Raw genomic sequence first — 14,235 nt, 5'->3', positions numbered from 1 at the left:
TGGTGAAATCTTTGTGGCTCCACAGAGACTGACATGTATGCTGATCAAAGCCTCTGTTATGTGGTATGCATACCTTCATCTATAGCACTTAGCAGGATACTTTTAATTAGTCTCTTTATACTCATTTTCTCATTGGACATATAGCTCCGGAAAACAGGGGCCATGTGTAATCCCAGTACCAAGTAATGTGTCTTTCAAATAACAAGCACACAATAAATACATGACAGCAGAAGGGTGAGAGGCAAGAAAGGAAATGAAAGCCTCCTTTTCATTGCCTACTTATATCATCCCTTCCTTTCCACTGACTATCTGCTTCTCATTCAGAAATAAATTAATCCAAAGTAAAAAGGGCCTTTTAGCAATAAACTGTTTGTGTATTTTTTTTCCCTAGACCAAAGACGTTAATAACATTATTTGTATCCAAGTACATTATACATTACATAGAATATAAACTCAATAGTCTATTTATAAAAGGCTCTAATTACAGTCTTATCACTTAAGTGGATCACTCTGAATATAACAAAATCTCAGCCTTGGTATGTATTGAATATATTTTTTAACTAGATAAATGCAGGGCAAATACGACATAGTTAACTGTGGTTAAAATATATGTCCCTCTTGCTCTCCCTACCTTTCAACCGCAGGCTACAGTACAAATAGAAAAGGCTTATTATAAAACCCAAGAAATCTCAGACACCACACCCCTGACATCAAACTGACAGGAATAGGTAAGTATACTTCCTTTATTTCTATTCCATTATTGTTCATAGATTCTATTCCCAGCCAGATCAACGATTTGACTTGGTCTCACATAAGGATATCCTATTTTTATTTTCTATAACTTGTAGCTAATTCATCATTCTTTTTATATTTTAAGCAAGACTTATATCTAAGAAATATAGAAATTTTAGATGCATATTTTGAAATAAAGTAATTGATATGATAAGTGCAGGCATACAATAGAAAAGTAGGCAAATCAGAACTTCAAAGTAGAGGAAATATTTAGCAAAAGCAGAAAAACAAATGATTAAAATGTTAATTTACTTTGGATTTTTTGATAGGAGGATACAGTGAAAGTAAAATATATCATGGACTGCTTATTTCAAAATACTATTTTATCATTCTGTTTTTATTTTTAAAAGCTTAGCTAGCTACAAGAAGAAGAATATAAAAAGTATCCAATAGGGGGCACCCAAGTACTGTGAACGGAATTATCTGCTTTGTCTTCTCAAGATTTTGTTTAGATAGAAAGGGGTAAACCCTTGGGCACATTTTCCTATTACCTTTTATATAAAGAACAAAACTGAGTAAGATAAACAAAAATACTCTTTGACATGCTTCTGCTATTCCCCAGTAAAAGACAAAGGGACATTAAAAAGTGGGATTAAATGGCATTCTGACCCTCATTATTCTAGAAGCGTAAAGGTATAATGGTGTCGACAGCTTAGTTGGTCTGCATTCTCAAAATTTCAAACAAGTTTTATTCTACATGATAGTTCAAAGCCAGATATAATTATCATTCTCTTCTGGAGGCATTTAGTTGTATAAAACAGTAAAAAGCAGAATCCTGTTCCTCATTCTTTCTGGGTTTTAAAGCAGATTAATGTGAGAAACTGTTTAAATTACTTTTGAAATAATATTCCTAAGGAGGAGTTAGCCTAACACTTGAACAGAGAAGTTATAACAAATGGTGGTGATATTTATTTTGGAGGGATTGGGATGGGGAGAACGATGAGAGGAAAAAGAAAAGCTACTCCAGCAGTCTGTGTGCCAGATGTTACTTCAACTAGACTACATTTTGGTAGCTAAGACTTTATTTCAGTTAAAACCTAAATGAAAGTCTGTGGTGGAATCTAACTGAAATCAAAATGTGCTTTTTTTAAAGTGATGGGGGAAATATTTCATTTAGGCTTTGAAACTATAGATTAAAAATTGTTTCTTATTTTAATATGCTTGACATCATGGTAGCTTAAACATTAACCTCTAGATGCCCTCAGGACAGTGATATGAATCTCGTCCAGCACATTAAGTAACAATCCCCCACTGAACTTCCCACTGAAGCGCTTCCTTGTGTAGGTCACTCAGTGCACGTGTTATTCACTTCTGTTATTTTCACCCAAGCGAGTTTAATGCGTGCTTTGATTTTAAAACAGGCATGTATGAATGCTAAGCACCTCCCTTCATCAGCGTGTTCACCACTCTCACAGTTGTAGGTAATGAAATCTTCTAGTTCCATCTTAATTGATAACTTGAGACACCTGTATGCAGGTATGATTGCGTCCTATAGCCTGTTCACATTATGAAACAAGATATTAACCCTGTTTCTCATAGGATTAAAGCTACCTAAACATTTGCTTTCATAAAATTGGGTTATATGTCAGTAATCCGTAACAATAATTTGAGAAGAATCTCAAGTTCTTGATGTATTTTGAAAGCATGGAACTTTAAATAAGAGAAGGCAAACCATTTATAACTAGGATTTCTTGGATTTTATACATTTATTGTGGCCAAAGAGAGGATTTTCTGGGACAGTCTTGAGTAGAAATATGTCTTAACGCCCAATAATTATATTATTCAGCAATGTGTTCTAGTTTTGGTTTGGAAACTGACCTCCATAAATGTAAAATGTATGGAGGAAATGAGGGCAGAGAGAACCGCTTTCAGAGCTGCAAAATTAGCCTGGGCATTGCCTCCATATCATCCTTGAAGCTATAATTTGCACCTGCAACCTGAAGCTTGGAGCATGGTTGTTTCTCCAAATTCCCCAGCCAAATTCAGACCTGGAATGATTTGTCCTTTAATATCTTCTCTTGTGTGTGAACAACAGAGTATGCTACTTTTTATGAGCTATTTTTCATAGTGTTTAAAATACTTTTGTGTAAATGTCCAAATTGACTAATCTCCTTAGTTTTGGATAAGAAATGAAGACTAGTATCAACAGTCCTTTGGCTAACCTTGTATATTCTCTGAATGTAGGTCAATTTGTGATTATGTGTATGTATCTGCTTATATACATATCTGCATATACCTTTTTCTCAGATCATTGTAATATATAGTTTGCAGGCAAAGCCCAGTAAAGGGCATAAAAACTGTTTTAATTTCCATTTACTTTCTTTCACAAGAAAATAACAGGAAGTTAAATTGGAATAAATTAGGATTGATATCCACCTAAAAGTACAAACTGGTACTTCTTTTAGAAATAAATGCTTTTAATCACAATGCAAGACTAATAACCAAAATATTCTTGGTCATCCTGTGTCTAGACATAGCTTTTCATCTTTTTAAAATTTTTCTGTTGTGTGCTTGTGAATAATGTTGTCTTAACACTCTTTTTGTTGTTGTTGTTATGTAGTAGGGTTTGCAGAACAATGTGAATGATACCCTTGGTAAAATCTATTTACAATGCAGAATGTAGCAGTGGAAAATCATAAAAGCATTTAATGGTCTTTCAACTATAATTTAACTTTGCCAGTATTCATGCATAAAATCACACATTTTCACAAATCTTGATAAATATATCTAGGTCCAAATGTCACTATTTTTCTTCCCAGAAAGAGAGGCTTGACATAAAATTAGGGCATTCTGTTCTGGACTAGACAGCTCCTTTTTGCATTTGAGTTTTTATTGTGATTAAAAAGTACAATTTTCATAACAGAAAAACACTTTTAGAGGGCAAGAGGCATTTGCTATGTGAGAAAAATGAATTTTCTACTTCAAAAAATAGTGTTTTGGAAAAGTTAGCTCTGTAACTTTTCTTTAAAGCAAACTTTAAAAAATATTAAAACTCAACACTAAATATATTCCACTTACCACACACCTATTTAGTACATACTCTGTGACAGGCACTGTGCCCAAATGGAGCTGTTGACAGCCTCTGAAGAGCCATTCCTGTGGGAATTAAGCAATGCACACTTTGAAGAAAAATTTGTTTTTCTCTTCTTTTTTTTAAAATTCTTTGCTTCTCTTTATTGTTCTTTTTAAAAATTTACTTTGTGAGGTAAAGGAATAGAAAAAGAGGAGATGATTACTCTTATAAAACCCAACAAGACAAAACAATCTCCCCTCCTGAAGTAAGAAACAAACTAAAACAAAACAAAAAAGCCAAAAAACTAAACTTAGCCAAGATACTATAGCTCCAAAGTACTTTTTACATTTTAACAGTAACTCGTTTTATTAAAGTATGTATAAAGTGAAATTTAATTCTGGTATCCCATCTTCTCAGCTCTCTGTCAATTGCCTGCACCTAATCTCTGTCTTTGTCATTGTATTATCCTGTTTACTTCAGATACAGGGCTTTCATAGCAGAAGGATCATGGAATACCAGATACAAGAAAGATTAAACAAGGTTAAGGGAAGGAGTAAAAAGCCATTATTCAGCAGTAAAACAAATAGTCTCTGAGTACCTATTCTAGGGAAAAGCCCAGGCAAAAATATATTGGGGGGTAGAATTGTGACTATAAAAAATTAAGAGAAAAAAAATCATTTGGATGTAAAGTAGGAAATTACTTAAAGTGAACAGAACACTAGAAAGGGTCCTGAACAATAGCTATAAGACAAATAAATAAATGAATAGAAGTTGAACCAGACTTTTCCAAGTTCTCTTTTTGTCCTCTGATTCTATGTGAATCTACAACACAAGAGTCCACTGACTCTAATCAATCTATGTTATCACTGACAGAATTTCTGGGTATTCTGAATTTCAAACATTTCTGAATTTCCTCCCAAGTTCTAGATCAAAAGAGGAATGATGTGTTCATTGAATAAATGTTGATACCAACACTCAAGATATTTGAATATGTATTTTGTGATTTCTTATTCAGAATCTAATTCTAGTAAAAGGCTCAGGTTTCTCTATAAAGGTTTATCAAAGATATTTTCCAAACAAGATGCAGCCCTGATTTTATTGGGTGGTCTCAGCAATGGACTTTATGTGTCATACCGAAGGTTCACAACAGCATCCCACAAGATCCTGGAAAGACAGCTGCCGGCTATACCCTGCACGCCTATAAGGCCTGTACTTGCCCAGCTTCAAGACTGAAGAAAGATCCTGGAATCAGAGACAGAGACATCAGTGATTTAATGGATAGGGGGGTCTTACAAATCTGAAGCAAGGTCCTGGAGCAACACCCCACCAGCAGGACTTGGTGGCAGCCTTCCCTGCCGGTGGGAGGGGGAGGTTACCGATTATAGGGGGGATGACATCAGGTTGGCTCATCTGTTACCAGGAAAACTGGCAGAGGGGCATGCACCTCACCACCCCTCTGATCATGATGGAGATGTTCCAATTTAAAGATCAGAACAAACGCTTGCTGGGGGCAGGAACAAGTATGTAAGAAGGTCAGTCACGTGAGTAGGGTGCGGGTGAAGTAAGCACTAGTCAAGCAGGGGATATACAGAGAGCAAGAGAGCAGCCTGCTCATAAAACAGCCCATTAGCACAGAAATGACATTTGATTTAGACTGTAACTGCTAGTGCAAGAACTAAGTCTGTTTTCTTCATAGCTATTTGCATGGTGCTGAGTGCAGTGGCTGTTAGCTGGTATATAGCTATTAAGTGAATGAATGAATTCAAACCCCCTGGGCTGCCACTCCTCAGAGCTAGAAAAAATCTAAAAAAGAATATCTGCAAAGTTCCCTATGTAATACAGGAAAGCATCAGGAAACTTCTTTCAAGGGCTGTTTCTGACATTAATAAAATATGTGACCCCAAAGTAGTCACCCTTAAATTTTTTTTCATCTGTAAAATGTGGCAAACTGGAAGAGATGATTTGCATGTTCCTTCAGTTTCAACAACCTGAGAGTTTCTGACTAAAATTAAGGAGCATAAAGACGGTAACCGAAAGGACAGAGATCAATATTCTCAAAAGCTTATTCAAACAAATTGAATCCTGACTAAGGACCATTGACAACCAACCTCTGGCATGAAACACTAACTCTATTCTAGCTGCTGGAGGTGAGGATGTGGAGGTCATCTTGACCACAAGTATGTCAAAGTTAAAAAGCAATAACAGCAACGAACCTATAATCAACTGACTTGAAATTCAAAGGCTATTTCCACAAGAGTAAAATGACAAGGATTTGATGAATTTGGGGCATTTCTGTATTCCAGCTCCCTCCCCTGCTTAAAACACACATGGATTGCATTGTTACTGATTGTGCCTTCTGAAGACATATCAAAATTCAAAACAGCATTTGTTTCTCAAGTCTATATTATTATTATGGAAGTCAATTTTTGCCTGATGAGGTTGTCTAAATCAGTAAAGATGCCTTTCCTTCCTACTGTCAAAAGTTTATCAAACAAGAGTCAGAGAAAATGTAAAACAATCAAGTCTGTATTGACCTTTTATTATTTATCCTTTGCAAGTTATAATTGACTATTAGTTGTGCTTTTCACTATAATATTTATATCTTGTAGCATTTACAGATCATGACAGTAGAGAGAAGCTGAGACATATATGAAGAGAAAAACTTAATTTGCCTGAAAATATTTTACTTTCCAGGTTTAATTGGATAATTACAGCACCCTGTATTTTTTTCTCAGGTGTATATGCCTCCTAGTACTTCACAAATGGTAGGAATTTAAATTGCACCAAACTCGTATTTAACTCAGTTAAATCCCCATGTCCTAGTTGAAACTGCATGGTACCAAACTCTTAAAACACACTTTTGTAGGAAAGTAATTAAAAATGTGCATTGGAATGCTGCAATTGGAGAAATAAAATGAATCTAACTTTTTTTCTTTCTTTCTTAGCAGCTTTGTCCAGTTTTAACTCTGTTTCCATTTTAAAGGACTGATAATGTTTCTTTAACAATTCTCAATCTCCCCACCACTACCCCCTTCCTTTTCCTTCTCATCCTGTGTCTGCTGCTGCCTGGCAACTTTTCTGTGTGGAAAGGCAGGGTAGGAACTCAAGCAGCCCTTGGAATGATAGCTACAGAAATCCCTAGCAACCTGACTTTGGGGCCAACTCTGCTTCACACACGTCACTTCCATGAGAGAGACTGTCATTCTCCATTTGTCAGGGGACACGCGTTCTCCTCGTACATGGCTTTCAGGTGTGTAGTGCATGAATTGTTACCTACCTATGGCAAAACCCCCAATAGTATAGAGAAAATAAGTTAGCAGTATTGAAATCTGATGTTTGATTATATGTACTCAAAAGTGTGGCCCTAATTGGCAAGTATAAGATTACCACTGGTTGATAATTAATATTTGTGTGGATTTTTAGACCAGAAAGTAAGAATGATTGGTTCTACCTTGTTTAATTTATCTCAATGAGAGATTTCATAACATTGTATAGCTTGATGAATTAATTTATTTAACTTGTCAGTGTTAATAACTCTGATTAGAATGAAGAAATTATAATGGGCCATAGGAACAGAATTTGAACAGTAACTAGCTATTCTCGCTTCACTAATAATACACTTTATTAATTTCCTTTTCCATTAAAGTATATATGATAGGATATAAAAGTATTTCATAGGAAGTTATACTTATGCTTTCTCTTTTATTTATACTTTATTATAACTGGATAATCACTCAAAATCTAGAAATTATTTATTTTTAAAACTCAAATTTGGCCCATATCTTTATCAACCTCATTGATGCTCATATAAACTCTCTTTTGATGAATTGGTTATTTTGAATGGATATTTGGAAGAAGAACCTCTATATACAAGTGATATGTACATAGGACAATTTTATTCAATTTCATTTTGACACTGGCCTTATTTCAGTTTGGGAGCAAATATGTATCTATTAATATTTACTCTGTTATATATTATTATGGCTTTGTGGTATGAACCAGTGTCCTCACTGTATTTTTTTGTCTTAAAATTTTTCTTGACATGCATTTAAATGCATATGTTGTGTCCAGTTGACCACTGACACATACTTAAATATCTACCCTTCCACTAAATTGCTGTGGAGTATTTTTGTTACCATTTAGATCTTTGTTAATAACATCTATTTGCATTCTTAAAATAAGTCCCAAGTTTTATTTTAAAGATAAAATTGAGAATCATTCACAGTTAATATTAAATGTAAGTCATTGTCTTTTCTTGGTATACTAACCTGTTAGTAAACTTCTTCAATTGCTATGACTATTTTTACCCCATTATTTAGAGTCATGTGTCATTCACATATGGTGATTTGATTGGTGATTACTAAAGAGGAACTCTGTTCTGCTTTATTATTCTGGTCACAATGTGTGGACAATGCATCCTTGATTTTCTTCCATTCAGAGCAGTAAAGTCAACCAGATTATCTAAAAGAGATCACCTAGTTTTTATTCTGCTTAAATCATTTAATACATTTATTATTAGAAGACATCACACAGAATATAGCATATTGAGAATATACATTAGAATAAAAATCTGCTGGGTATTTACTTCTCTGCTGTTTTTCATAACTTTTCCCTTTAAAGAGCTGTCATTAGAATCCAGGGATGCTACATACACTGCAGAAGTGAATGAGTCACTGATTTTCAATCACAGCACTTTTGTATACGGTAAGAGTCTGGTTGGTTTAACTCTTCCTGGCTTCTTTCCCCTACCTTGCAATTTTTGAGACGGGGGTAATTAGTAGTAATAGCATAGAAGAAGGAGAATCTGAATGTCCTTAGCATGGTTTGTGAGCTGTCCTCGCTATATTGCCAAGACTTAAGTGGATATGGAGTTCCTAATAGCTGACCTCCTAGCTGACTGATGGGTTCATGTCAGAAAGACACCTACTTGCTTTGTTCCAAAGAAAGAATAAGTATTTCACAGAGTGCAGAGGTCTGTGTATCCTTAAACAATACATATTTATTACTTTGAGCATCATTCAAAATTTACTATTCTCCCCCTCCCTATATTCTTTGAACTTTGACATTCATCCCAAAGTTTGTGAATTTTTGCATAAAATAGAAAAAAAATTCTCTTTGTTTCCTATATGGTGCATTTTGTTGTGAAACAATAAAAATGACTAGGTAAAATTATACCTGTAGCAACTTTAAGAGAAAAAAGCATAAACTTTTAAATGTGGAAGGATTTACTTTTCAGGCACTAAATGATTCAGTTTACAATTTCCTTTCAATTTACAAGGGAAAATAAACTTTAATATATACAATAAGGCAAAATTGACATAAAAAACATATTTTATAATCACAGGCTAAGTATGAATAGGTGAATTAACAGATTTGTGGCAGTGTCCCCCAGAATCACCTGTGTTCTTTGGAGCCAGTCTAATTTTAATGGTTTCTAAGGAGCGTCCAAAGATGTTTCTGGATAGTTTTATTCTCTTAGCAGCTAGCTTATAGTGCTGGCATTCATCTAAAATAAGTCTCAGCTGGTAAATTATATAAAGCAAAGTATCTTTCCTTCCCCTTTCAGTCATCCTGTTGTTCAGTTTTGTCATTTCCTTATAGTTTTACTTTACACCCATCTCAGGTTTTAAAACACCAAATACAAGACATGTTTCAGCCTTTGTTGTTAGGCAAGAATTACTGATATCAAAAGGGAAAAAAGTAAGCCTTCAACTATCAAGATTTCTGAATTTGAACTCCTTAGCCCTGTTTGAATGACTAAAATTTTTGGTACTTGGATGATCATAATTAAAAACTTAACCAGGCATACAAACAGCTTTTTTGTTTTATCCCACTGATTGATTTTAATGCCTTCAGTGTTTTGGAAAAGTTCTTAAACTACCACTGCACTACGTGGAAAAAGCAAAGCAAAACAAAACAAACAAACAAAAATCCTGAAAACATGTTCAAAATGGTCCTAGGTATCCTTGTAAGAGAAATCCACTGTAAGACAGACTGCCAGATTTTTGCTTTATAGTTCCCTGCTTAGGGACTTCTTTCCATCCACCTTCTCTTCTTATGCAAACAATTGATCACTTTGGGGATTTGTTTTGTTTTTTGTTCCTGCTGAGTCACTAAATTTTGCAACTTTGTCCCCAGGTGCTACTCAGCATAAAAGTTAAAAGTGCAGTTCAGAAAGCACTGCATTTGTGTGGCGAGCGGAGGGAACCATTTGCCTAAGAGAAGCTCAGTGTCTTGGCTAGTTCTTCCTTCCCTGGAAGGAAGCTTCCAGGGAGCGAAGGGATCAAATTTGCTTTGCCGAGAGAGGCATTTTCATCTCAGCGCTGGTGGCTGATAATTCCGAACTGGCTGTTCAATGCGGAGCTTCCTAGGTGCCTGGCTGGCTCAGCCCAATGCAGAAGTCTCCCCCCTTTCTCTAAAGACCCAAATCCCTACAGAACCAGCTTGGAGTTACTTTCCCTTCAAGGAGACTGAAATAATTGTGATTTGTGGTGCTCTCAGTTAGCGGTGGTATTTTCCTGTTGTGTTAAATGCCTCTTACTAAGTAATAGATGTGATTTATGTGGACGACGGAGGGGTGTGTGGTGGATTCGGTGATTAATCAGTGAATTCCCCTCCGCCGGCATCTCTCACTGCCCCGCTTTGCGTGATGTAAGATCAGACGTACCCTGCATTGAAAAGTCAAGACACACGGCGGCTCGCTCGCGCTCACACACACACACTCTCTCCCACACGCGCGCAACCGTACACCTTCCACATCCTGCTCCAGGCAGGAGAAGGCGGACTAGCTGGGCTCAATGAGCTGAAGAATTTCCAGTGACATTTGTAAATGACGCTGCTGGATTCGGGGCTCCGAGCCGCCGCCGCCGCCGCCGCCGCCGCCAGCGCCGCTGGGCCGAGGGTGCCGCCGAGCAGTCTCCAGAGCAGGCTTCCTCCCCGGGCGACCACGATGTCCGAGTTGCTCCTCGCCTTACTCACTCTCTCGGGATTATTGCCTGTCGCCAAGGTGCTGTCCGTGGGAGCCGACCGAGGTAAGGAGAACACCTCCCCGCTTCCTTGACCCCCGTCTTCCTCGGCTTTCCTGCTGGGCGATGCTTGCCGATAAGTGAGTGTGAAACTTCAGTTTTTGCGGACCCGCTCCCCGGGACCGCGGGCCGCTGTGCGCTGGCCTCGTCGTGGGTGAGGGGTGCGGTGGGGGGATCTCGGAACCAGCTGCCCGAGTCCTCGGCGCCCCCACAGCTTTCTTCTATGGCCCTTTACCGGTCCTGGTTTTGTTCCCCCGGGAGCGTTTGGACTTGACTGCGCGCGTCTGCCCGCGCATCCCAAGCGCTGCAGATGCTGGGATCACAATTCGCTTCCCAAGACTTCCCTCTTCGCTGACTCTCTTGGCTTCGAGCTTTTGTGGGCTCTGTATTCTCCGCGTTTAAGTGTGTGCTCCCTCAACTTATCTCCTGGGTTAACTTCCTTACCTGCTGCACCCAGGGTCTGTGGAGGGGGGAAAGCTCCGACCCCAGCGCCTTTCGTTTCCGTGGCCCCTTCCTGGGGCGGACTCGGGCGAGATTCAGGGCATCCGCGGAGAGGCTAAGGCTTTCGGGGCGCTTCTGGGCGCAGGCACCTGCTTAAACTTGACTCAATTCCGGACATCCGTGACACAGCTCAGGATGCCTGGAGATGCTAATCCTCCACTGGCATTTTGCCGTTGCGTTTTCTGCAAATAGCTGTTGAATGGTAGAAGTTTAGAGGAATGGGTATGGGGCGCAGAGGAGAGAGGAGGTGGGCATTATAGTGAACCTGGATTCTGTAAACTTTTGATCTGGAAACCCAAGAATCCCTGTGCAAGTTTGATAATCTTTGACAACAATTGGACAGGTGAAAAAAGGAAAAAAATGCATGAATATTTGGGCCATTGGCATTGAAATGGTTAACTGCTTAAAGGAAAATCAGAAGTATCATAGATTTGATTGTTTTCCTTTTAATCAGAACATGAGGTCATATTAACTAATATATTTTGGGGGGTTTGACTTACTGGAAAAAAAGAGAAGTAAAAAAAAAAAAAAAAAGAAAAAAGAAAAGGTACCCAGATATCCGTGCCCAGCAAATGGGCAAAATGTTGCATTGGGAGATTTAGTGACTGTATTTATGTGAAGCGAATTATGAATTGACTGAAAATTATTGCTTCATTATGGGAAAAAACAGGGGAATGAATTATAGTGTTTCTATCCAACCTGCTGCGGGCAACCAGATTATAGTCTTTATAACATACCCACACATGTCATTTCCTTTACCAGTAGTGAGACTAATATGAGTTCCTTTAGAAAGCCTGACATTTACTGAGTGATAATTTTTTAAACATATCATTGACACCTAACCATTTGGCTTCTGAACTTGCCTTAACTTACCTTTAAGTTGGTATAGAATAGTTGAAAACTATACTGATAAAATGGAAGCACAGAGCTCTAACCTGAAATGAGGATGACTTTGATCTGGAACAGTCAGCTCTCAACCAGTCTTAGGAAGAATGTTTGAAGTTGGACTAGAGCAGATGAACAGAATGAAGCTTTTCCGTCCTGTGTGCTAGCAAAATAGAATGGCACTGGCAGACTACTGCTGTTGAGCTCTTTCTCAGCAAGTCCCCATTCTCCAGAAATTTGACCTCATTCTAGAGCTAAGTCCTCTGTTTTTGTATGTGTTTATGAGGAAGAGGGCCATTGCTACAATGAATGGAAGGAATACCTTAAGAGGATTTTAAAGATATAGACCCCCCAACTTTCTTCTGAGATAGAAAACTAAATAACTAAAGGGATCAGACTTTTGGTATCAACTTAGTTCCAGTAGGGAGAGATATATCTGAGATATGAACAGGGCACATGGAAAAGGACTATTACTTTTTCCTAAAACTGAAATAATGTCCAGCTGTATCACCATGTTAGCATAAGAAGTACTATATTAGATAGCACAAGTACACATAGTTATAGAACAACGCTTTACCACATTACACATATTTAACTCAACTTTCAAAACTTTTAGCTGTGGCTAAAAAATGTCACAGCTAGCTATCAAAAGGGAAAAGGGTGGGTCCCATTTGGAAAAAGGAAAAAACAAAAAAGAGAGAGAGAGCAATCTTGCTGAAAGTTAAAAAAAGAAGGTGCTGCTGCATTATGACAAACTTCCCTTCCTGAAATGCTGAAGCAGAAGATATGGGGATATAAATGCAAGAAAGAGGTTAATGAGATGTAGCTTTCTGCATGGGCTTATGTCAATTGTCCTTGAAGAATGGAACAGGCACGGGAAGTATGTGAATTACACAGGTGTGTTTTGTGGTGCATCAAGACCCAGCTTCATGCCAGAAAATGAGAAATCACTTTCAGGTTTTCCAAATAAGTATTGGGTAATTGGTAGCTTCTTAAACTGAATGAACTAAATGGACATTTCTGTATTACCCTCCACCTATATTTATCTTCCCTTTGAGTATAAACTCTATTTTTTTAAATATAAAAATACTTGAACTTACTTGTATGCTTCTGTTCCAGCTATGCACACCCACTTGTCCTTTAATTCTGTATTGTTTATTTTCTTAGTTTGATATCACGTTAAGCTAATGTACATGTCAGTTCTTATTAGATTTCATCATACCTGAAAAAAGGAAACATCTTTGTAACTCTTAACAGCAAAACATAGAAGAGAAATCATGTTCACTTAGAACCAACCAATGTGTCATGTAACAATGTCATATCACATCAAACTACTGCTTGATAAGGATTTAGACTTAAAAGGAAGAATATTTTAAATTGTCAAGTTTTCTGAAAAGAAAAGGGATTCAGAAAACTAAAGCTAGTCTCTTTTTACATTCTTGAGTCTGATAAGATGTGGAAACATATTTCCAAATATTTAAAGTTCATGCTGTTATAATCATATAAATGTACATGTCTGTAAAACCATCTAAAACTGGTAATCATGTGTATGTCAAGATTTTAATCTTTCTCTACTCAGAGAGGAATGAACCATGAGCCATGTCTCTTTATATTCCACAAATATTACAGTTTTGTTTTGAAGAGGTCTCTGTAGTCTTTGAGTTTTTCTCTCTCCCTCTCTCTGTCTCTCAAGCTCAAGTTGAAAATGGTAAGAAAGAAAGGAGACGATGGAAAAATAAAGGAAAAGTTCACTGTATTGAAACAAGAGGGAAAAAATGTGAATTTCAGAGAACAGAATAAGGGAGGGAAATGAAGTGGGGAGAATGTTGAATACTTTTAGGAAGAGGCTAAATCCAAATTAGTGTCTTAAAGAAAAGATTAAAGTATCTTTAGACAAAATAATAATTTCTTAAGACAAGTATTTTCCTCTTATATCATAATAAATATCATATGAAAATGTTTATAGTATACAAATAAACTTTCATCAATGTGAGACTGAGTATAGTTAAGCCTGAAGTA

At 37.1% G+C, this 14,235-nt stretch overlaps 1 protein-coding gene across 4 annotated transcripts in view; it reads left to right on the top strand.

The window, feature by feature from the left end:
* The first annotated feature begins 10,064 nt into the window (after positions 1-10,064).
* The window catches only part of LRP1B (LDL receptor related protein 1B), a 1,592,931-nt gene continuing 1,588,760 nt past the window's right edge, over positions 10,065-14,235 (top strand). For all 4 annotated transcript variants that reach the window (XM_064484732.1, XM_031451350.2, XM_064484731.1 and 1 more), the window contains exon 1: positions 10,065-10,836. In XM_064484732.1, the coding sequence (XP_064340802.1) occupies positions 10,635-10,836 (202 nt within the window). In that variant the 5' untranslated portion in view covers positions 10,065-10,634. The remainder of the gene's footprint in view (positions 10,837-14,235) is intronic.

Source organism: Camelus dromedarius, chromosome 4, assembly GCF_036321535.1.
Source record: "Camelus dromedarius isolate mCamDro1 chromosome 4, mCamDro1.pat, whole genome shotgun sequence".
Classification (NCBI taxonomy): Eukaryota; Metazoa; Chordata; class Mammalia; order Artiodactyla; family Camelidae; genus Camelus; species Camelus dromedarius.
This window is presented reverse-complemented; position numbering and strand designations above follow the sequence as displayed.